Here is a 26,034-nt window from a genome sequence, read left to right on the forward strand (position 1 = left end):
TTACTGACCTGGCATTATGGGGGGTGCTAAATTGTAAGCACCCCTGTAAAGCCTAAAGGTGCTCATAGGACTTTGGGCCCCTTAGCGCACCTAGGCTGCAAAAAAGTGTCACACTTGGTATCGCCGTACTCAGGAGAAATAATATAATGTGTTTTGGGGTGTATTTTTACACATACCCATGCTGGGTGGGAGAAAAATCTCTGTAAATGAGATTTTTTTGATTTTTTTTTTTTACACACAATTGTCCATTTACAGAGATATTCATAGGACGTTGGGCCCCTTAGCGCACATAGGCTGCAAAAACGTGTCACATGTGGTATCACCGTACTCAGGAGAAGTAGTATAATGTGTTTTGGGGTGTATTTTTAAACATACCCATGCTGGGTGGTAGAAATATCTCTGTAAATGACAATTTTTTTATTTTTTTACACACAATTGTCCATTTACAGAGATATTTCTCCCACCCAGCATGGGTATGTGTAAAAATACACCACAAAACACGTTATACTACTTCTCCTGAGTACGGCAATACCACATGTGTGACACTTTTTTGCAGCCTAGGTGCGCTAAGGGGCCCAAACTCCTATGAGTACCTTTAGGATTTCACAGGTCATTTTGAGGCATTTGGTTTCCAGACTACTCCTCACGGTTTAGGGCCCCTAAAATGCCAGGGCAGTTTAGGAACCCCATTTTAGAAAGACAACACCCAAAGGTATTTCGTTAGGAGTATGGTGAGTTCATAGAAGATTTTATTTTTTGTCACAAGTTAGCGGAAATTGATTTTTATTGTTTTTTGTCACAAAGTGACATTTTCCACTAACTTGTGACAAAACATAAAATCTTCTATGAACTCATCATACACCTAACGGAATACCTTGGGGTGTCTTCTTTCTAAAATGAGGTCACTTGTGGGGTTCCTATACTGCCCTGGCATTTTAGGGGCCCAAAACCGTGAGGAGTAGTCTGGAAACCAAATGCCTCAAAATGACTGTTCAGGAGTATAAGCATCTGCAAATTTTGATGACAGGTGGTCTATGAGGGGCCGAATTTTGTGGAACCGGTCATAAGCAGGGTGGCCTCTTAGATGACAGGTTGTATTGGCACTGAAGTGCAGGAAGCGTAGGATGTTCTCAAATCGTGACCTGGACATGGCAGCAGAGAACATGGGCATGTGATGTATTGGGTGCATAGAACAATAAGACCGCAATACATTCTTTTTGAGTAGACCCATGTTAAGGAGAATGCCCCCAAAAATATTACGTTCGGAAACTTGGACCACCGCAAAGGCTGGGCATGGTAGCTTCTTGGATTGGCGGTTGCGTATTGTGTGGCATATCGGTTGGTCTCAGCCACAATTAAGTCGTAGAGACCAGCAGTGATCAGAAGAAAAAAGTTCTGTCACTGCGGTGGGGCGGGTGAGGGTTTGGCCGGGTGATCAGAAGCACGCAGGGGGCAGATTAGGGCCTGATCTGATGGATAGGAGTGCTAGGGGGTGACAGGGGGTGATTAGAGGGGAGAATAGATGCAAGCAATGCACTGGTGAGGTGATCAGGGGGGGTCTGAGGGCGATCTGAGGGTGTGGGTGGGTAATTGGGTGCCCACAAGGGGCAGATTAGGGTCTGATCTGATGGGTAGCAGTGAAGGGGGTGATTAGTGGGTGATTATAGGGGAGAACAGATGTAAATAATGCACTGTGAAGGTGATCAGGAGGGGTCTGAGGGTGTGGGTGTGGGCGGTGTGTGGGTGCCTGCAAGGGGCAGATTAGGGTCTGATCTGATGTGTAGCAGTGAAGGGGGTGACGGAGTGATTGATAGGTGATCAGGGTGTGATTAGAGGGGAGAATAGATGCAAGCAATGCAATGGCGAGGTGATCAGGGGGGGGGGGGGTCTGAGGGCAATTTGAGGGTGTGGGCGGGTAATTGGGTACTGTTATGTGTTGAATGTTTTGAGATTTTAATCAAATGATATATCATTGACGGATTTTTGATTTCTACATTTGGCTAAGGGCCCTGCCGAACGAGAAATTATTTCTGTACGATGTCATGAGATTGAGATATCAAAGCTATTAATATGTTTATTAATGTTTAATATACTGATAATTATACAATATTGGTTAATAAATATACAGTATATAATGCTAAGGTTTGAATTATCATTTAAAGGTCTGCTGAGCATGTGTTCCTTTCCTTGTGGAATTTAAGGTCACAGGTGTCAAGACCAATCATCATTAGAAGTGTAGGAAATAGATCTCTGTCAAGCTAGGCTACTGGTTGCAGAAATTGTATCTTGACTTCATATTCAACAGCTGGTTATTGTGTGACGTGATTCAACCCTAGGTTATTCTGAGCCAGGAAAAGAGGCTTCATTCATGATATTAACCATATGTAGTTGAAGAACTCAAAAGTTACATCATAGCATTATGGCTGCTCCAATCAGAAGGCAGAACAGTAGGAATACTGAGAACCAACATATATATAAGAAACCAGCAGGAAGGTCTGGACACACATTCATTCATTTTCTTTACAGACAGACACATATACACACATACATACACTCAAAGAAGACTACTACAGACAATAGATTCCATATACAGATTACACAGCAATTCAATCATTCTGTTTTTATATCTTTGTTAACTGATTTTAATGTACCAAAGAACTGTACCTTATTGATATCCCTATGGAGATCAATAACGTTTAATTAAAATCCACATTTTACTGTCTCCTGAGGACTTTGTTTCTAAACAAAACTTTAAACCCCTTTCTACAGGTGCCCGCACGGGGCAGATTAGGGTCTGATCTGATGGGTAGCAGTGACAGGGGGTGATTGATGGGTGATCAGTGGGTGATTAGAGGGGAGAACAGATGTAAATAATGCACTGGGGAGGTGATCAGGGGGGTCTGAGGGTGATCTGAGGGTGTGGGCGGGTGTTTGGGTGCCCGCAAGGGGCAGATTAGGGTCTGATCTGATGGGTAGCAGTGACAGGGGGTGATTGATGGGTGATCAGTGGGTGATTAGAGGGGAGAACAAATATAAACAATGCACTTGGGAGGTGATCTGCGGGCGATCTGAGGGTGTGGGCGGGTGATCAGGTGCCCGCAAGGGGCAGGTTAGGGTCTGATCTGATGGGTGGCAGTGATAGGGGGTGATTGATGGGTGATTGACAGGTGATTAGTGGGTGATTACAGGGGAGAATAGATGTATACAGTAAACAGGGGGGGGGGGTCTGGGGAGGATCTGATGGTGTGAGGGGTGATCAGGAGCCCCCAGGGGCAGTTTAGGACCTAATCTAAAATATAGCGTTGACAGATAGTGACAGGGGGTGATTGATGGGGGATTAGGGGGGGTGATTGGGTGCAAACAGTGGTCTGCGGGGGTGATCAGGGGGGGTCTGTGGGGTGCTGCGGGCAATCAGGGGGCAGGATCAGTGTGTGTGTGCTTTCGCATACACAGCTGCCTCCTACTCTGGTGGTCTCTCGATCACTGGGACCACCAGGGTAGGAGGCAGCCTGTATAATACACTTTGTATACATTACAAAGTGTATTATACACTTTATAGCGGCAGATCGAGGGTTAACAACCCACCGGTGCTGCTAATTGGCCGGCGGGTTGATGTCGTGGGTGGGCGGAGCCTAATGCACGCGATCCCTGGCTAATCCGTCCCCCAGGTGCCACCGCCGATCGGCGTTAGGTGGTCCTGGGGGTGCCACTTTGCCGACGCCCATAGGTAGTAAGCGGTCGACAAGTGGTTAAAAGGTGACTTGCAAATTTTGGCTGGATGGAGAGAACATGCAAACCCCATGCAGACAGTGCCCTGGCTAGGGATAGTTAGTGAAATGTAAACAATTCTGAGTTGATGCACATTTTTACGCAAATTTGCGTAGCTTGAAAATGGACCAATCAAATTTCAAAGCAGCAGAATATCATTGGTCTGTTTTTGAGCTGCATACGTTTACATAACATCTGCATAAACTCTAAATTATTTGTATCTAATGAATTATCCCTAGTCCTGGCTATGAGCTCAACCCAGAAGTCTTGGACTGAAAATTCGCCACCACAATTAATAATATGTTTTCTTTTTGTCTTGTTTCTCTTTATTGCTCTGTAAGAACTGTTAATTTTATATTTATGTATTTTATTATATTTTTTGTTGTTGTTGACTATGGATGTAATCTTAGATAATAATGAAAATAGATTTAAAGTGAAAATGATTAACCACCAATTAGCTAAAATACTACCCAACAGGCTTGCTGATGTTAAAATAAATACAAAGCGGCATCAAAATTGAGGTGACCATTGGACGGCACTGCCTCTAGTGTGAATCAATGTTCCTTGCCACTGTCATCACTTGTGACTTGCTGATTCTGCAAGATGAACTCTTCAGAATTAGCATTTCTGAATGCCTTTTTGCTGATTAACCCTCTGGGCGATACAATTATATCGCCCAAGAGGTGGCGCAGCACTATTTTTTATTTTTTTTTATTTTTTAAATCATGTAGCGAGCCCAGGGCTCGCTACATGATAGCCGCAGCGCAGCGGCATCCCCCCACCCACTCCGATCGCCTTCGGCGATCAGAGTAAGCAGGAAATCCCGTTCAGAACGGGATTTCCTGCTGGGCTTCCCTGGTCGCCATGGCGACGGGGCGGGATGACGTCACCGACGTCATGGACGTCGTGACGTCATAGGGAGTTCCGATCCACCCCTCAGCGCTGCCTGGCACTGATTGGCCAGGCTGCGCAAGGGGTTGGGGAGGGGGGGGGGCTGCGCGGAACGGCGGGTAGCGGCGGATCGGCGGCGAGCGGCGGCGATCGGAAGTTACACGCAGCTAGCAAAGTGCTAGCTGCGTGTAACAAAAAAAAAATTATGCAAATCGGCCCAGCGGGGCCTGAGAAATCCTCCTGCGCGACATACCCCGAGCTCAGCTCGGGATTATCGCTCAGGAGGTTAACCATCACACAGGGCATATAGCTTGTGCACTTCTTCAAAAGTTGGTGCAATAGCACTGACAGTGTTAAGTGACTTTTATGTGTGTAACAGCAGCTGTTGGCTGTGCAAGTCAGTGGCAACTTTTTTTTTTTTTTTTTTTTAATGTAAAGGAGTACTGTTACTGCTGTCTCTGTTCCATTCTAGTATGGACAATTTTCCTGTCCATGTGTTGCCAAAGGGGGTTCTATTATAGGCCCAAAGTCCATAGTGTCACCATGAAAGACAGTTACCTTTATTCAATTACATTTTTTTATCAATAAAATTCCTTTTACGCCATCAGTAAGCAAACAAATGCTCAGAATAATTTGGGCAGAACTTTTTCATCTACTTTTTGGTACTTTTGCAATTGCAGAGTGCTGAAAAATTATCTTAAACAGAAGATGAAAATGATCTCCTGTGAGAAAACATGGGAGAAAAAGTCAATTGGATCAGGCCAATTGAGTGATGCCACTAAAAACATAACAGAGCGGGCAACCCACTTTCTGTCCAAAAAGATACTGAAAATAAGCCCAATGAGGTGCTACAGTATAATAATAATAATAATAATAATAATAATAATAATAATAAAAAAAGCGGTTGGCAATTTTTTTTTACCCCATCCAAGGCTAAAAGGTGTATCATTGGTTTTAGTGAAAGCTAAAATGCTAACTAAAGAGTGTCATTTTACATAAATAATTTGCTGGCAGACATTGCTGATCTCAGTTTCTGTAGAGAGTAGTGTTTAGTAGTGTTCTAATACCGTCGCTGCTCTGTATAACTGACTCAGAACCAGAAGACAGAACAAGTGTCCTGACTGGTGCATGCTTGTTGCATGTCAGTGGCTGAATCCAGAGCCAGCAAGCCAGCCTTTGAAAAGCATAACAACGCATATCGTATGAAGGAGACTTATTTTGATATTGCTTTATGTTGCTATATGTATCTCAGTAGTGATTCATCATACCCATTGACGTAGCAATCACCCCTGCGACCCTTGCCATCGCATGGGGGGGGGGCCTCCTCCTCCTTCTTCCTTTCCCAAACTGCAAGTACAGCCAATTAGCAAGAAAACTTCACTGTTCACTCACAAAAAACTTCCCTGCCACTTCCTCCTGCTATGCGGAGTAGCGGGAGCGTGTGTAAGACGCTGCTTCACAGCAGAACACTCTCCGTTGCCATTCGCCAGCTCCCGATCACATGACCCTCATGGGGTTTGGGGACCAAGAGGGCCCCATGCTATCATTTTTGCAGGGGGGCCCTAATAAGTCTAGTAACGCTCTGATCATGCCACTTTAAAATAAAAAAGGGAATTTCAAATAAAAATGACAATATAAAGACTTGAAGATTTAAAAAATGAAATAAAAACATAACCAGCGCCCAATTGCTGTAGGGCATCCGAGAAGTAAAAAAAATCCAGTCAGAGACTTACAGTATGTAAACACAATATAAGCCATCAATATTAAACCAATAAAGCTATTTCCTAAGAAGCCACACATCTATAAGACAACAAAAAAAACAAAAGAAGCAAGAAGGCCCAAGGGAACAAATCAAAAATAATTCATGAAAAAAGTATTGAAATAGAGAAATGAAATATGAAGAATATAAAATAAAACAAGCACCACATACGTACTAGATAAATAAATAGCATCAATAAGGAAAGTAAGTACAGTACAATGAAAATAAGTATTTTACAGATGTAGATGTCAGTAAGGAGAAGCCCATGGCCAAAACAAGTTAGCAGTCACTGGTGGCTTTGCTGACTTGGGCGTATAAAGAACTGGTAGTGAATACAATGACAAATGTAAATACACCTCGACATCCAGAGGATGATCTGTATATCTGCCATTCATACAGCATTCGATGGCCGGGGGACTAGATATTACTGTGGGAATTTTAACATGCGGCACAGGGACATCGAAAATTGGGGCATCCATATAGACGGGGAGCTATGGAGCAGTCCTCCTAGGTAAGTAAATGCTTGCTGGACTCCCCAAAGCCCACACATTTTACTGAACTCCCTTAGGGCGGAAGTCATGTGATAAGTTTTCTGAAGCTAGGAGCACCCAGGTGCTCAGTGTGCTTTAAAGTGATCTTGACCAGAAGCTTGGGTTCAAAATAAGATGGACCTGAAGAGAGGAAAGCCTCAGTATCCTATTGAGGCTTATCTTGGTAGTCTGTTGTCCCCCGTCGCTGAGCCTGGCTCCCCTCCACATCGGTGATACGCTCCTCCTCTGCTACAAGGGCGGCCGCGTATGTGCAGTAGCACAGAGCTTACGGTTCCTGCTTACTGCACATGCATGGAAATGCTTGCACAGCTACTGTGCCACCACGCTGAAGGAAGAGAAGGTGTCTGTGGCCCCGATATGATTAGCGACAATCAGAGCACTGAGAGAAGCCTCAATAGGATCCTGAGGCTTCGCTATCTTTAGGTAAGTATCTAATTTTGTACCCGAGCTTGACTTTAACAGCTACACTCATTTCCATATACCATTCCAAACAACCCTCTTCTGTGCTACTGATGTTCTTTTCTTACTGCAGTCACCTCATCGTCACCATCATCCATATTATACACTTTGTTTGTATATTTTAAAGTTTCTGCCCTTCAAAAGTTACTAACTGCACAGATTTGTAACCTTCCCTGAGCTGTGTTATTAGTCATCATCTGTCTGACTTTTTCTGTGGGAATCAGCCTGATGACGTTAAATGAATGATTGTCATTGATCCTTAATTCCATTGGAAGAAACTCCTTATCACTATTGACATAACTGTTAGTGCCGGGCATCTTTTCTCCAAGTCTGTTCGATGTCATAAAACAACCAAAACACTTTTAAGATATCTTCAAATTACACTAGCAGGAAGCAAAAGGTCTTTCATAAAAGATTGCATTAACTTATGTAACATATCTTTTACTCGTTGCTATGTGTTGCTTATCTTTTTTTAATTTAAAAATGAATGTTGTGCTCCTTGGAAAGTCTCTGGGTAATGGATTCTGCATTTTAATCCAGAGACGAGTGACCTTGGAAGTTTTCATTTTATAGTATTGCTGTGATTATAAAGTGTATAGACACCTTTTTTATTGCAGTCATTAAATTAACAATAGTACTGAAACAGATGTGATTTTTTTTTCCCGCAGACATTTGTGGAATGCCCACATCATCAGAGGGCTTCATGACGATTTGTAGAAAATGCTCCGTGTCCTGGCGCCTCTGGTGCTTCTCTTGTTGTTGCTGATGGAGTCCATTGGCAGCCCTCATTCGATTCGGATCGGTAAGTTGATCTTTTGGCTTTTTTTTTAGATCTATTAAAAGTAGTGTGCACTGTTTTGTGGCATGCTGTTTAAATTGTTTAGGTGTAGTTGCAGCAACATCAGGCTTTAAAGTGGATCCGTTGATAAACTTTTACTTATTGCATAATTGTGTTCCTTACATTTAATTTATAGGGCATTCCTCAAGCCAAATACTTTTTTTCTTTTGTTTTAATACTCTTAATTCCCTATAAACTAAACAAGCCTCGCCCACAGCTTTTCAGAGAGCCTTGGCACTCAGTCCCAGGTAGCAGGGGCTTATGGGAGCTCAGTCTGGGAAGGAGGAGGAGGAGGTTACTAGCCATTGGCAGAGGGGAGGAGGAGAGGGGACTGAATTTACACACAGGCAAGCTGATAGCATCTCCAGCCCTCAGGCCTGTGACAATGTGACAAACAGAACACGCCTGCCCTCATTGTATCACAGCAATAAATAATCATAAACTTTTAAACCCTTTTTGCAGCTAGATTTGCTGTGTAAACTATCTAAACTTTAGAAAAGATATATAGACAAGTTATGTGTTATAGTTACTTTTTCATCTCGGATCTGCTTTAAGAAACCTCAATCAAACAAATCAAAGGAATCTATGTATGTAAAATCGAATGTGTGTGTGTGTATGTATGTGCTGCCATCACTCAAAAACACTTTGATCGATTACAATGAAACCTCGTATACAGATGTGGAGATCCATACTTAAACTGTAGATTGCCCTGTTTTATTGCATTCACCATATTTTTATAGAAAGGAATATTATGCTTAGTGTGTTGGAAAACCAGAGGGATATTTTGTTTTACTTAAATGACCTCTCCTATTTATTGTCTAGGTTTGTGCGCTGTCTAACTGGTCTGACTGGCGCTGAGACCAGGGCCCATATGCAATTATCTTTTTCACCTGAGTTTTCTCCTAGGAGATAATTTTACTATCAGTACTATCAATATTATTTTGAGTATGTTCTTGCTTACTTGTGGTTTAACCTCTTGACGACCAGCTAACGCCGATTGGCGTAAACTGGTCGTCTGCGGGTTACCATGGAAACGGCCGCTCGAAGCATGAAGCGGCCTTTCCATGTCAGTTCACGGAGGGTGTGTCCGTGAACAGCCGGAGAGCCACCGATCGCGGCTCGCCGGCAAAATGTAAACAGGCGGGGAAGAAATCCCCGCTGTTTACATCATACGGCGCTGCTGCGCAGCAGCGCCGTAAGGCAGATTGGCGATCCCTGGCCTCTGATTGGCCGGGGATCGCCGCATTCTCATTCGCCGGCATCTGTTGTAGGCGGCGCAGGACGGATCTCCGTCCTGCGCTGCCCATAGGAGGAAGGGAAACGCCGGAGGGGGACGGAGGCGGAAAATGGCTGCGGAGGGGGGCTTTGAGGAGCCCCCGCTGAACGAACAGAGCCGGCGGCGATCAGACCCCCCCAGCAGGACATCCCCCTAGTGGGGAAAAAAAAGGGGGGTAGTCTGATCGCCCTGGCTCACTCCTGATCGGTGCTGCGGGCTGGAGAGCCCACGCAGCACCGATCACTGCAGAAAGCCCTGGTCGGCAAGTGGTTAACCACTTCCGGGTTTCGGGTGGTTTTGCTGATCTGTGCTGTGGGGGCTCTTCAGCCCGCAGCACAGATCAGATGGCAGCCAGGGCGATCAGACTTTCACCCTTTTTTCCCCACTAGGGGATGTCCTGCTGGGGGGGGTCTAAACGCCGCCGGCTGTTTGCGCTTGCGGGGGGGGCTTTTCAAAGCCCCCCTCCGCAGCGCTTTCTGGCCTCCTTCCCCTTCCCTCCCTCTCCCTGTGAGCGGCGCAGGACGGAATCCGTCCTGCGCCGCCTCAGATAGGCTTCAGCCTATCAGATGCCGGCGATCCCCGGCCAATCAGAGGCCGAAGATCTTCCCCGCATGTTTACATTTACCCTACGAGCCGCGATCGGAGGCTCCCAGGGTGTTCACGGTGACACCCTCCGTGAACTGACATGGAACGGCCGCTCGTATGGAAACCACTTCGGGATTCAGGGGCGTACTTATGCGTACGCAGAATCCTGAAGTGGTTAAAAGACATTTTATTAACACGTTTGAAAATATCACCTAGGAGAAAAATCAGGAGAAAATTCAGGAGAAAAGGGGAATTGCATATGGGTCCAGATGTGTTGCCTACATCTAAAATCCTCTTAGATAATGTGCATAATATTTAGTAGCAGATACATGACAGGATTTTTAATAATAATAAATAATATTTATCCCTGGTGCTTGTTATGGCATTGGTGGAACTTGGATGTAAAAAGCCGCCAGAAGACCTTCTACTTTTCACCAACTGCTACTTGTTATGTGTTAAAAGATGTTGGCAGTGTTGTAAACAGCAGAGGCTGGAGTGTCATCTTTGGATTAGAGTAAATGAGACCTATTTAACTGCCTAAGCTAAAATGAACATTTTAAAATTTGTGTATCATATGCCACTGTCTGAAAACACAACTTCCAAGTTGGAATAAAACCTCTGCTCACTTGCTCAGGCCTGAAGCTAATGTGTTTTTTTGAAATGATAGAAAAAATCCAAACACTCTTCCTACAATCAAGAGTAGAACAAGCTGACGCTGCAGTTTTATCTTCAGTGGTGCCTTATAGAAGAATTCTAAAACTTGTCATTTAAACGTAAGCAACCCCCATTTATGTCAAAGAGAATATATCACTGAATAAAGCTAAAAAAAATGCTTGTGAGGAGTTCACAGACCTGGGCAACCAGTCTCACACAGAAAAATATAAAAAAGATTTAAAAAACAAAAATGCTCTACTCGACACCAGCAGATACCCATGACATTTTCAAAAATATCCATAGATCTGACGTTTCTCCCAGAACCTTGTATACCTCAAATGGGCACCGGGGGAATTTGGGCACCGGAGATATCAAGTAGAATATTGGTAAACTACCACTATTCTGCTTCGAATCAGTGAGTATTTTGATAGTAAAATGTATTTAATCTGCAACGATATTTTACTATGGCCTAAACTAACCTTACTATCACACGATCCCTCCCTCTTGATGCCTAACCCTAACCAACCCCCCCCCCCCCCAATGTCGTAACTTAACCAAACCCTGCCGATACCTAACTCTAAAGACCCCCAGGTGATGCCTAACCCTAAGGACCCCTAGCAGTACCTATGGCAGCACTGCAATGTTCAAATTACGCTCTTCACCAGAACCATGGTAAGGCCAATTTGTTCCTTGGTTCCCTGCACTAACAGTGAGTGCAATTGCTAGTGCAAGGCACAACAATAGGCACATCCACAATAAGACAAGTAATGGAGTGGCCAAAAAAAACTAGTGAAAGAACCAGTATGTACCCCAAGGCCAGGGTTTTTAAAAATGTGGATGTTACATCCAATCCTGTGCTGATAGTAGGGGCAAAACAGATTAAATTGAAGTTTTATTTACAGTTGTTTCTTCAAAGAAAAACCTTTCCATGAACCTACTCATACAGATTTCCTATGCGAGGTTACCAGCTAAAACGAGAGAGCGTTTATTGGGTTTCCAACCCTGCTCTGTTCGGAATTCAGTTAATCATTCAGTAAACTGTTCTTTGTTGCTTTATATATAACCTTTCTGTCCTGCTTTTAATCACAGTTCTCTTTTTCTTGCTTTCTAATGTCTGTACATATTTTTTCATTGCTGTTATTAACGAAAGCAGCTGAAATGATCTTGAAAACATTTCGGTGCCACATTCTTAGTTTAAAAAGGTAACAGCAAGAAACAACATTTCTCAGGAAAGGCTTTGAGTCACAAATTGATGCAAAGCACTAGTTGTCTACAATTTGTCAGGTTCTTCTAAGGTAGAGAGACGCAAACCGTTACAGACTAATCAGCAGTAGACTGGTACTGTTTGCCGTTCAGATCACAAAAAGACCATGGAAGCTATGTATACATAAACTAAGCCAAACCAGCTTGTAGGTGGACAAATTACACATTGATTCTGACAATAAAAGTCACTTAATAGCAGGAGAAACTAGCACATGAATTACACTCACAAACCAAGATACAATAGGAGAGATTTAAGAGGTGGAGAGATTGTTCCGGGTACTGTTCAAGGAAAGCTAAACTAACAGACATATGGGAGGATTCATTGCTGACTCTCTTTTGATAGTGTTATTTTCCTAGCTGTTGTGCTAAGCATCTGCCTCTGGGCCTGATACAATTCCAGGAGACAAAAAAAGCATCATGTGCAGCATTGCCCTGCATTGCGCACACTTGGTCCTGCTGGGTAGCACACAGGTGGCCCTGCTGATTCAATGGTTAACCACTTCAGCCTACAGTGTTGTTCACTTTGTGCATCCGAGCAACTTTCACCTCCCATTCATTCACCAATAACTTTATCACTACTTATCACACTGAAATGATCTACATCTTGTTTTTCAGGCTTTCTTTGGGTGGTATATTTTGCTAAGATTTTTTTTTTCTAAATCCATTTTAATAGGAAGATTAAAAAAGAAATAGAAAAAATTCATTATTTCTTAGTTTTTGGCCATTATAGTTTGAAATGAATACATGCTATCGTAATTAAAACTCATGTATTTTATTTGCCCATTTGTCCTGGTTATTACACCATTTAAATTATGTCCCTATCACAATTTATGGCGCCAATATTTTATTTGGAAATAAAGGTGCATTTTTTTCAATTTGCGTCCATCAGTATTTACTAGCTTATAATTTAAAAAATTATACTCCCTTGACATGCATATTTAAAAAGTTCAGATCCTTAGGTAGTGTAGGGCGAACACCTGGATGTTCGGGTTCGGGCCGAACAGGCCGAACATGGGCCAGATGTTCGGCATGTTCGGCCCGAACGCCGAACTCAATGGAAGTCAATGGGACCCCCGAACATGCCCATTTTGGGGGCCCTATGGGGTCGCAGGCATAAGGGGGGAGCATGCCCCGATCGCGGGGGGGGGGGGGGGTCGGAAATTCCCCCCACCCCCTCCGCTAGCGCTCCCCCCTCTGCCCGCTTCCCCATAAAAAAAGTTTAAGGCAAGTTAAATAGTACTTGGTGGCTAGCCTGGCACTGGCAGTGGAGTGAGGAGGAGGAGGAGTCCGAGTAGCAGAGTGACGCGTTGAGGCCGGGCAGCGGGCGGTTCAGCGGTAGTACCCTTGTGGTACTTCCGCCCTTTCTCTGACCTCACGTCCTCTGCATACGAGGGTACGCGTCACGCGTACCCTCGTATGCGTCATCACGTAGAGGACGTGAGGTCAGAGAAAGGGCGGAAGTACCACAAGGGTACTACCGCTGAACCGCCCGCTGCCCGGCCTCAACGCGTCACTCTGCTACTCAGACTCCTCCTCCTCCTCACTCCACTGCCAGTGCCAGGCCAGCCACCAAGTACTATTTAACTTGCCTTAAACTTTTTTTATGGGGAAGCGGGCAGAGGGGGGAGTGCTAGCGGAGGGGGTGGGGGGAATTTCCGACACCCCCCCCGCGATTGGGGCATGCTCCCCCCTTATGCCTGCGACCCCATAGGGGGGCCGTATTGCGGCATGTTCGGGCGAACAGGGCCCTGTTCGGCCGAACAGGGGCCCTGTTCGGCGGCCATTCAGTAGTTCGGGGCGAACCCGAACTTAAAAGGCCGAACACCATCAGGTGTTCGGCCGAACTCGAACATCACCCGAACAGGGTGATGTTCTGCAGAACCCGAACAGTGGCGAACACTGTTCGCCCAACACTATCCTTAGGTAACTATTTATGTTGTTTTTTTTATTGTCATTTTTTTTTGTTAAAAATTTTATTTGGGTAATTTTTGGTGTGGGAGGTAAACAGCTAATTTTAAATGAAATATAATGTATTTATGTGTTAAAAAATGTATGTGGGTGTAGTTTTTCTTATTTGGCCACAAGATGGTCACAGTCAAATAGTCCTGGAAGCGAACGATCTCACTTCCAGGAACTAGAAAGAGGAAGGGAAACTTTTTTTTTTTTATGCAGAAAGACAGCGGCCTCTGATAAGAGGCTGTCGGTTTTTCTGCCAATGACTTTGATCGATGAATGGGAACTATATTCTTATTTGTTGATCTGGGGGCAAACGGCAGGCGGCGGGAGCGCGCGCGCCTCAGGCAGCAGCACAGTCTATCTGGACAATTATATTCATCCAGATAGGCTTAAGTGGTTAATGTAACGCTTGTGAATCACATGCAAACTGTATTTTAGGCCATAGCAAGGAAATGAGCAGTGCTACTTAAAAACAGACAAGTGCCTACCTGCAAAAGAGTGCAAGCCCCACTTGTGGGGTCGAATACACACCGAGCATACACATGACCTGTCTACCACTGGAGGAGGATGTTGGTTTCCTGTAACAGCTTGCATGCAACCTATTAAGTACTTTCCCCCCCCACTGCGAAGAAGTCAATCCTCCATGGGAGGGGCCTAGCACTAACTAAATCCTAACCTATGTATATGCATAGCCTGGGTGCGCTACCAAGTAAAATTGAAAAATCGAAAATTGCGCAAAAGGTGGATCAGCGCAACACCAGGCCGCCTCCGAATGAGCTTCCATCAGATATCTGATATCTCCATTCGGAGGTGGCCTGGTGTTGCACCGATCCACCTTTTGCGCAATTTTTGTATTTTAGGCCATGTTCACAGTGACCATTGCGTTGCACTCCCTGTGACAGCAGGAACACAAAATGACAAATCTGGAAAGCAGCACCGCACGTTACCTGCACGTTGCGATTAATACAGCGAAGCGTGCAGTCAATGAAAAGCATGCTCCACTGTAACCTTCAACATCTTGCAGTAATGCACTGCATGCAGTGTGTTAGCATGCCGCACTCTGTTGTACGCAATTCACCCGCCGCACTCTGAAAGTCACATAGGCGGTGCACTGGAAAACAGCGAGTTGCATGTGCAGAGCAGCCATTATGCTACACCCAATGCACTTTCATGAATGTGGCTTAATAGATGTATTAAAACAGTCAGCTTAAGTATAATAAGATGTTGCTTTCAGACATATTTATAGACAATTTATATTACTTTTGATGAGCTTTCGTCAGCATCACGCATTGCTTATTAACTCCTGTTCTTCTTTTTAGACTCTAATATAGTTATTTCTAATTGAACCATTAATAAAACATATTAATAAAACATATCCAAGCACATTTAACCCCATGCAGGCTGATTTATCCAGAATGACTGACTGTCAGTGTTGGCAGCGCTATCTTAACAACATCATCCCAAAATAATCCTCTACTGTATGCAAATACATAATATTACTGTGATAGAGCTCAGATTCAGTGTGTGTGTACTCATAACTGGAGACAGCCTAAAATGATTATAGAAAATGACAAAAAAGAAAGAAACAATACAGCCCACTGTAAACACTTACTGTATTTTCCACTGTATAAGATGCTCCGGAATATAAGACACACCTAGGTTTAGACAGCAAAAACCAGACCGGCAAGCGTGGTGACGACTGCTGTCACCTTTCAGGAAGAGGAGCCCGACACTCGGGCCCAGTGTCGCCGGGAGCCGCCGGGGAGCCATTTCTGACCAGGCCCTGGATGAAGAGCCAGATGGACGCCGTGGGACCTCCTGACCTACACTGGACTGCAGCCCCAGGTGAATACCTATTTCATTTTTAGTTTGAGCTCGGAGTCCCTTTCACCTAAAGACATTGAGCTATGAAGTTGTAACTCCCACACTATTCTACATATTCCCCCAGGATGTCAATGCACTTTCAACATCTGTCCTGCAACTTTTTAATTCCTTGCAAATAGATTTTTTTATGACCACTGGTGTAACCACTCATTTGCAGCATACCTCCAAAACACTCCCAAACCGTTGTCACTTTAGGTGTTTCTTGAGATTGGGGAACAGATGATATTTAAAAGAAGCCATGTTGGGCAAATAGGGTGGATGGGGCATCACCTGAAAGCCTAAGGAGGTCATTTTTGCAATACTGTCACCTGCAGTGTGTGACAAGACATTGTCATGCAACAGGATGACACTCTGGATAGCTTTCCTCAATGTTTATTCCTCAATGTTTTGCCTCAGCTCAGTAAATAGCAGCAATATGCTGCATTGATGCTCCTGGACTACCTCCTTTTCGGAGGGGAGGTAGTCCAGGAACATAACTCCCTTTGTACCCCAAAAAATGGGCGCTGAAGCAACACAGAATAATTTCTTTGCCCTGAGGAAAACTTTTTTTGGGGAGATTCTGCCATGTTTACTTAAAATCATAGGTAGTTGATTTTGCATTATTGAATATATTATTATTATTATTATTTATTTATAAAGTGCCAACATATTCCGTGGCACTGTATAATGTAAAACAAGGGATACATAATGATACAGACAATGATATACATCAAATATGAACACTGATACAAAATACAGCACTGCTGATTACAATAGCAAATTTAACATGATGACTAAAATGTATAAATGTCCAACAGAGTGCAAGCAATTCAATTAATAACGTTCCATGACACAAAAGGATGAGAGCCCTGCCCTAGGGAGCTTACAATCTAAAGAAATGGGGTGGAAACAAGAGGTGGGGGAAGTATACAGTATATGTACAGGCAGTGCGTAATTAGGTTATTTAGTGGGTGCATGGCCTAAGCTAGAGAATATGCTTGTCGGAAAAGGTGAGTTTTGAGGGAGCGTTTAAAGATTTCAATGGTGGGAGAGTGGCGGATGTGCTGTGGAAGGGCATTCCAGAGGAGGGGTGAGGCACGTGAGAAGTCTTGTACACGTGAATGTGAGGAGGTAATTGTAGAAGAGGATAAAAAAAGCTTGTGTGCAGATCTGAAATTGCAGTTGGGTTGGTATCTGGAGACTAGTGAGAAGACGTACAGGGGAGAGAGATTGTGGAGAGCTTTGTAGGTTAGGGTTAAGAGTTTGAACTGAATCCTCTCTCGTTAATTGGTAGCCAGTGAAGAGCTTGACAGAGAGGAGCAGCAGAGAAAGAGCGAGAGGAGATATGAATAAGTCGAGCAGCAGAGTTCAGTACAGAATTGATCGGTGCTAGTCGGTTAGTTGGAAGTCCACCAAGCAATATATTGCAATAGTCCAATCGAGATATAATAAGAGCATGTACTAACATTTTGGTTGTGTCATGGAAGAGAAAAGGTCGGATACGTGCTATGTTTTTGAGTTGGAGATGACAGGAGCTGGTTAGGGAGTTAATGTGAGGAATAAATGAGAGAGAAGAATCAAATATTACCCCTAAGCACCGTGCTTTGGGGACTGAAGTTATAGACGTGTTGTTAACATTTATTGTAATATTAGGCAAAGAGGTGGACAGGGATGGTGGAAAGACTATTAGTTCAGTTTTATTCATATTAAGTTTTGAGAAGCAAGAGGACATGAAAGAGGATATAGTGGACAGGCAGTCGGGAACCCGTGTGAGGAGGGAGTTAAGGTCTGGGGCCGAGAGGTACAGTTGTGTATCATCTGCATATAGGTGGTACTGAAAACCAAATAAGTTGATTAAGAAGAAATATAGAAAAATAGTCCAGTACATTTGCAGCTTCATAGCTCAATGTTTTCTGGGTAAGGCTCAATACTTGTCAGCACCCTCTCTAGAATTGTGGCACCCAGTTTTTTTGATACCTATAGAGTCATGTATGTAGTTTTTATAATACCACTTACACGGAGTGTTGATATTTAGCAGGGGGCTTTTCATCCCTCTTTTAGTCCCCTACACTTTTCTAGTGGTTTTAGGTCAAACCGAGCTGCTTAGTATTCTGTAGTTTCTTAAAGAGAGAGCCATTTTTCTTCCTTTTTTTGGAAATCATCTGGTGCCAGCAATATCCCCTTGACCACGGTCATCAAGCGACACCTCTGGCTGCTCATGACATCATGCTACTACGTGATTGGTGTGAACAGGAAGTAAGCATTCTCATTATTTTGCGCGGGGTCGTTGGGGATCTTAAAGATCTGATCTGCCGTGTCCGTCACATAACGACGAGCGATTGCTGCGGGGGGCAACATCGTTTAACATGATAATGTTAAACGATGTTCCCTGATATCAGGAAACATCGGTGCAAATATCGCCTCATGGGTACAAGGCTTAAGAAGGGATATCTGTTTCCTGAGATTAAGTTAAGGGACAATTCTACACTCTGATTTGTCTATGTTAAAGTGAAACTCTGTGGTAATGAAGCAAAAACAGTAATGACTAGAGAATCCCAATTGCTGTGCCCAGAAAGAGGTAGGAGTAACTAACCCCTTGGGTAGTGGTGATAGGCCCTGCGCTTGACTCATGGCAGAATCTAAACAACCCCTTTAAAGGGACTCCAAACACCTCTCATGGGCATGCCTTTAAGACTCCAACCAGTATTGCAAAGTACTTAAAGATGCATACCATTATGTAGATTGTGCTCTCCTCTTTCATTTGATGCCTGAATCGCCATTCTACAGCAAATAGTTTTTGTTCGGTTTCAATTTAAAAATGTTATAACTTCCGCATAGCCATTGCAATTTGCAAGAGACTCCTCTAGGGGTCGTAGCACGACTTTGTTGGAAGTCATCTGTGTTATGTTAAAGGAGTTATCAAGGAAATTAGACAAAATGACCTGGGGGTCGGCCTCCGTGCAGGGAGACCGGGACGGAGGCGCAGAGCGGAGTGGTCGGCGTGGGACAGTCGGCAGCAAGGGGCTGGAGAAAGCCCCAGGTGAGTAAAGCTCATTTTGTCTAATTCCCTGATAACTCCTTTAAAGGCATGCCCATGAGAGGTGCTCGGAGTTTTCCTCCCAGGAGGAATGAATATAGAATTACACAAGTACTCCTTAGTAAGACCTGCAAATAGTTTCTGACCTATACTCACTAACTTTTCCAAAAACTGTAAGTAGTCAGCGTTATCACATTGAGTCATCGGCCTTAATTAACCTCCACAACAGCCTTGGATCCTTAGTCTCTCATTACAAGACTATAAGCTTCACTACCAACATTACCTTTGCCTAAATTGGTTTCTACACTTGAGGCCTTTGACTCAATTAATTATCTAAATTAATGTTCGTGCTTTTGTAACGGATTTGCTCTTACACCTTTTGCTGAGTTTGACCGTACATTACTGTACATCTATCTGTTCAGTCTCTTCTTTATCTGTTTGTTAATATGAATAATAAAAGGAGTTGACAAAAATGGACTGAAAACGTTAAAAACTATTTTAAATAAAGAAAAATTAAGTTGTCGTGCAGCAGTTCAGATGGCGCATTAGGGGTATTTAAAAAAAAGATTTACAGAAGATCTCAGAGGATTACAGACTTTGCAATGTGGATTAAGGTAAAAAAGAATATAGAGAAATAAATTCCCCTGAAAATCCCATTGTTTTATAAAAATTATATTTGAAGGTGTGGGATTTTTGTTTTTACTTTATATTAATTGTTGAAATAGCTAAGTGATAACAATGCATCATTTCCCTTGGGGGATTGGAGAGGGTAAATCTTAGAGTCCCCTTATTACGGGTCACTTCCAAACTCAATAAGAAGTCATCCTTAGGATCTACCACCACATACTGTATGTGAGAGTAGCTATCCTACCTCCTTCTTGGCAAAAAAAAAAAAACAGTTTTTTTCTCTTTATGTCCATTGCCTGCATTGGTTCTTCCGCGAATGAGGAAAAAAAATCAAAATGGTTTATGCATAATCTATTAAAAATCCTTCTAAAATAGTGTGAAAAGTTTTTTTAAAAAATGAATGGTTTCACCAATACAACATGTAATGTATACAGTGACGGCTGAGGTGACTGTGAGGCTAATCCATTTGTTAGGGGTGGTTTTTTTGTTACTGTCATTTCACAAGCTGCTCCCTACCTAGTTTTCATTGCTGTAATGCAGGGCTATGATGAAGTGCTGTGCAATGGCAGTTACAGCTGAATAACGGCTGTGCTGCTCTGTAGTTTCTGCTTGTACTTCCTTACAGAGCTGACCCCCCCCCCCTCTCTGTACTGTACTGTACTGAACTGTAGCTCAGGCAGCTAACTTGCCGTGCAATGGATAGGAAGTCCTCTGCACAGACGCTGAAGTCTGGTTGCCCGGCAACGAGGTAAACAAGTGATTTGCTCCGAAGAGCTGCCCGACCTCTGCCTACAGGGAGAGGCGGGGGGAGGGGGGTCAGCTCTGTGAGGAAGTACAAGCAGAAACTACAGAGCAGCACAGCCGTTATTTTAATAGCTGTAACTGCCATTGCACAGCACTTCATCATAGCCCTGCATTACAGCAATGAAAACTAGGTAGGGAGCAGCTTATGAAGTGAAAGTAACAAAAAAAACACCCCTAACAAATGGATTAGCCTCACAGTCCCGTCAGCCGTCACTGTATACATTACATGTTGTATTGGTGAAACCATTCATTTTTTTGAAAAAATTTGCACACTATTTTAGAAGGATTTTTAATAGAACATGCATAAACCATTTTGATTTTTTTTCCTCATTCGCGGAAGAACCCCTTTAATCCAGATCTCTACACAGTTGCTACATCTAGATTGCCAAACTTCACGATCATTTCTTATTTTACTTTTAACTATTTGCAGTGTAAAGACATGTTTAACCACTTAGCAACTTCTGCCACGCTTTTCTACGTCCTTATTTACAAACACCTATAAACACATATAAATATTTGGTTCTGCTGTCTATTTTTAGAAAACTGAGTACGTATAGCACCATCTTGTGGCCAAAAAGTAAAACTACTTCCAAATACACCATTATTCATTTACCATAGGAACATTAAGCACATTTTCATTATTTTTGAAACTCCTTCACCCCTCACCCAAAATAAAATATTATCACCATACTTTGTACTAGGGACACAAGTTAAACATTGTAAAAACCGGGACAAATTGGCAAATAAAATGTGTCTGTTTTATCTACAATAGCACAATGTATTTATAACTACAATGGCTGAAAGCTGAGAAATGGTGATTTTTTTCATTTTTCTCTTCTTCTTCCCTGTCAAATCAGTATAAAATAATATAATTCTTAGCATAAAGTACTGCCCAAAGAAAGCCTAGTTTTTCCCGTAAAAAATAATGTATAGATTATTTCAGTGTTATAATTAGTGATAAAGTTATTACCGAATGAATGGGAAGAGCTTTTGAAGGGGAAAAAACCTGTGGTAGAGAAGTGGTTAAATATACATTTTTCATGATATTCACAGGTTTCCAAAGTAATATTTTATATTTTTATTTAATTATTTATAACTATGGGCTATTTATAAAATAGCATTATTATGCAAATTGGCAGTTTCTATTGTTAATGTAAAAAAATGCAGTAATTATATTTTTAAGTTGCAATAAGGCTCACCAGTGGTGCTCTTTCACATCTAGTAAGAACAGCCTTCCCACCTTTCAGTTGGTGAACTCTATCTATGTTTAAAAGGGATATTTGAGGAGTTATGGTTCTTACTGAATGCTAGCTCCTCCCACCCAGGAGGTTGTCCCCCTGTTGACATTTAACCACCTTTTGTGGAAATTGTGTCATGAAGGACCAGGATATTCTCGCTATCCTGAAAAATTCACTTGAGCTTGGAAAGTAATGTTACCTTAAAGAACCAACGAAGAGCTTTCAGCTGGAGGAGGAAGATCACTGCTTATCACAATGTTGTTTTTGAACTACAAAAACATTGGCCTAATGTAAATAGTACTATTGTATTTCTTTTTTGTATCACTGATTTAGGGCAATATCTAAAGTGGCCGCCTATTGCTGCTTTCTAAACAGACCCTTTAGTCTCACAAGTAAGTGCTTAATACACTATAACTTGTAAAAACTCATTGAATGGTTTGAACAACAAGGCACAGAAGTAGCTCTTTACTTCTAGACAGATTTCAACAATCCATACAATGTACAGGAGTCTGTTCCTTAAAGCTAATGGGTCAATCTGTGAGCAATTTTAGGTAAGCTTATCTCACAGCAAGACCAGAAAGCAAGGATGGGGTTGTCAAGTAATTTGAACTCCACCTGCTGGCTCCCTGTAACTGCATAAAACAGTAACATGTAACATGTAAAATGCAATATTGTGCTATTGAATAACAAGTTTAAGCACAAGTAAACTTCTGTCATCAGATTACTTAATATCCATTAGAGGAAGTTAAAAAAACCCCACAAAACATCACCATCATTCATCACATAAAACATCTTAATTCATCCAAAGAAACATCTTCATTCATCCCAGAAAACATCATCTTCATTTATCCCAAGAAATATCATCATCTTTCATTCCAGAGAAACATCATCATTCATCCCACACTACATTATTATCATCACTCATCCCATGAATCATCACCATCATTCATCCTATGAAACATCATCATCAATAATTCCGCAAAGCATCATCGTCATCATTCATGCCACAATACATCCTCATTATTAATCCCATGAATCATCATCCTAAGGCTGTGAAACCTCATCAATTATCCCATGAAATATTATTATTCATGCCACAATGCATCATCATCATTCATCCCGCAAAACATTAACATTATTATCATTCATACCACAATACATCATCATCATTCATCCCATGAAACATTATTACATTTATACCACAATACATCATCATCATCATCATCATCATTCATCCCATGAAACATTATTACAGTCATACCACAATACATCATCATCATCATTCATCCCATGAAACATTATTACAGTCATACCACAATACATCATCATCATCATCCATCCCATGAAACATTATTACAGTCATACCACAATACATCATCATCATCATTCATCCCATGAAACATTATTACAGTCATACCACAATACATCATCATCATTCATCCCATGAAACATTATTACATTCATACCACAATACATCATCATCATCATCCATCCCATGAAACATTATTACAGTCATACCACAATACATCATCATCATCATTCATCCCATGAAACATTATTACATTTATACCACAATACATCATCATCATCATTCATCCCATGAAACATTATTACATTCATACCACAATACATCATCATCATCATTCATCCCATGAAACATTATTACATTCATACCACAATACATCATCATCATCATCATTCATCCCATGAAACATTATTACAGTCATACCACAATACATCATCATCATCATTCATCCCATGAAACATTATTACAGTCATACCACAATACATCATCATCATCATTCATCCCATGAAACATTATTACATTTATACCACAATACATCATCATCATCATCATTCATCCCATGAAACATTATTACAGTCATACCACAATACATCATCATCATCATTCATCCCATGAAACATTATTACAGTCATACCACAATACATCATCATCATCATTCATCCCATGAAACATTATTACATTTATACCACAATACATCATCATCATCATCATTCATCCCATGAAACATTATTACAGTCATACCACAATACATCATCATCATCATTCATCCCATGAAACATTATTACATTTATACCACAATACATCATCATCATCATCATCCATCCCATGAAACATTATTACAGTCATACCACAATACATCATCATCATTCATCCCATGAAACATGATTACATTCATACCACAATACATCATCATCATCATTCATCCCATGAAACATTATTACAGTCATACCACAATACATCATCATCATCATTCATCCCATGAAACATGATTAAATTTATACCACAATACATCATCATCATCATTCATCCCATGAAACATTATTACAGTCATACCACAATACATCATCATCATCATCATCATCATTCATCCCATGAAACATTATTACAGTCATACCACAATACATCATCATCATCATCATTCATCCCATGAAACATGATTACATTTATACCACAATACATCATCATCATCATTAATCCCATGAAACATGATTACATTCATACCACAATACATCATCATCATCATTCATCCCATGAAACATGATTACATTTATACCACAATACATCATCATCATCATTCATCCCATGAAACATGATTACATTTATACCACAATACATCATCATCATCATTCATCCCATGAAACATTATTACATTCATACCGCAATACATCATCATCATCATCCATCCCATGAAACATGATTACATTCATACCACAATACATCATCATCATCATCATCATTCATCCCATGAAACATTATTACAGTCATACCACAATACATCATCATCATCATTCATCCCATGAAACATGATTACATTCATACCACAATACATCATCATCATCATTCATCCCATGAAACATGATTACATTTATACCACAATACATCATCATCATCATTCATCCCATGAAACATTATTACAGTCATACCACAATACATCATCATCATCATCCATCCCATGAAACATGATTACATTCATACCACAATACATCATCATCATCATCATCATTCATCCCATGAAACATGATTACATTCATACCTTAATACATCATCATCATCATTCATCCCATGAAACATGATTACATTCATACCACAATACATCATCATCATACTAAACATTAACATTATTATCATTCCTACCACAATAGAATATCATCCTTATCAATCATTCATACCACAATGCATGATTATCATACATCCTGTGTAACATCATAATTCATCCCATGAAACATCATTCATCCCACGATGCATTTTTAGCATCCATCCCATAAAATATAGTTTATTTAACAACCTATTTATCCCACAGGACATTATTGCTCATCTAACAAAGATTATTATTCATTCTGAAACATATCATAAATTGTCCATTGAAACATCATAATTTAATGAACAAGCTCATTCTACGTCCCACAAAGCCTAATTCCTTAAAACTTCAGTCTACTGTCCTCAGAATATTTACATATACTAAAGAAAACATCATCCTCTACCCACAAACCATTGTCCGTCACCCAACAAATATTATTTTGCCTCTCAGTAAGTTTCATTATACATCCAACAAACCGTATCACAAAACAGGAAAACATTGCTATGCATTTGTGGAAAAATATAATTCATATGACAAAACCTTTGATGGTGCTTTAGAAAATGTTATAAGCTACTTATCTTTAAGAGTAGCATTAGTAGCATTGTTATTACGATTACTGGTTCAACAAATTCCAACATTATTCTTATAAGTGCCATTAATAGAATTATATAGCACAATTACATTTATTGGCACATTTTTAATCACTAATGAAACTGATATGAGCATAAAGGCCAGGACTGGATTATTGTTAAGGCAATCAAGCTCTGCAGATGTCCAGTAGAGCCAGTCGATAGCTTAATACTTAGCGTTGGCTACATCTCAATGTCTCATGTTGCAAGGCAAGAACACTTTGCACCATGCTCTAAGCACAAAGTTGTTTGAAGTGAGTGACACACCTGTCAGTCATCTGTCAGCATACCAGATTCCTACAGTATCTACTGCTTTGTTTGCCAACAGTATCTACTGCTTGAACACGAAGATGTGAGAAGGTAGCCAGTGTGGAATATAGGACAGTTTTATGTGAAGAGTGGAGAGGTTTGGGTGGAAAATTATGAATTGCTGATAAGTTATTGAGTGTTTTTAAACGGGACCTGACACAAGATGTATATAATGGAGCATATACACACACCCTTTGTCAGAAACATCGGCATGCTTGTTCAGGGTCTAAGGCTAAAAGTATTAGAGACAGAAGATCTGCAGGACAGCAAGGCAACTGGTATTGTTTAAAAAAATTTCAGCCTGCAAAAATGCCAGCCTCACTTCAGGTTCCCTATAAAGCGGATCTGAGATGAAAAACTAACTATACCAAGTAAAAGCAGTAAAGTGTTGTACCGTTTTAGCCATGAATAAAAGCAAGGAGT

At 41.5% G+C, this 26,034-nt stretch overlaps 1 protein-coding gene across 2 annotated transcripts in view; it reads left to right on the plus strand.

Annotated features, from left to right (window-relative positions):
• GRIK4 (glutamate ionotropic receptor kainate type subunit 4) overlaps nucleotides 1-26,034 on the plus strand; it is a 531,391-nt gene that overhangs the window by 227,149 nt on the left and 278,208 nt on the right. For both annotated transcript variants that reach the window (XM_068241000.1, XM_068241001.1), the window contains exon 2: nucleotides 8,097-8,230. In XM_068241000.1, coding sequence (XP_068097101.1) covers nucleotides 8,149-8,230 — 82 coding nt within the window. In that variant the 5' untranslated portion in view covers nucleotides 8,097-8,148. The remainder of the gene's footprint in view (nucleotides 1-8,096; nucleotides 8,231-26,034) is intronic.

The sequence above is a fragment of the Hyperolius riggenbachi genome, chromosome 6 (genome assembly GCF_040937935.1).
Source record: "Hyperolius riggenbachi isolate aHypRig1 chromosome 6, aHypRig1.pri, whole genome shotgun sequence".
In the NCBI taxonomy this organism is placed as follows: Eukaryota; Metazoa; Chordata; class Amphibia; order Anura; family Hyperoliidae; genus Hyperolius; species Hyperolius riggenbachi.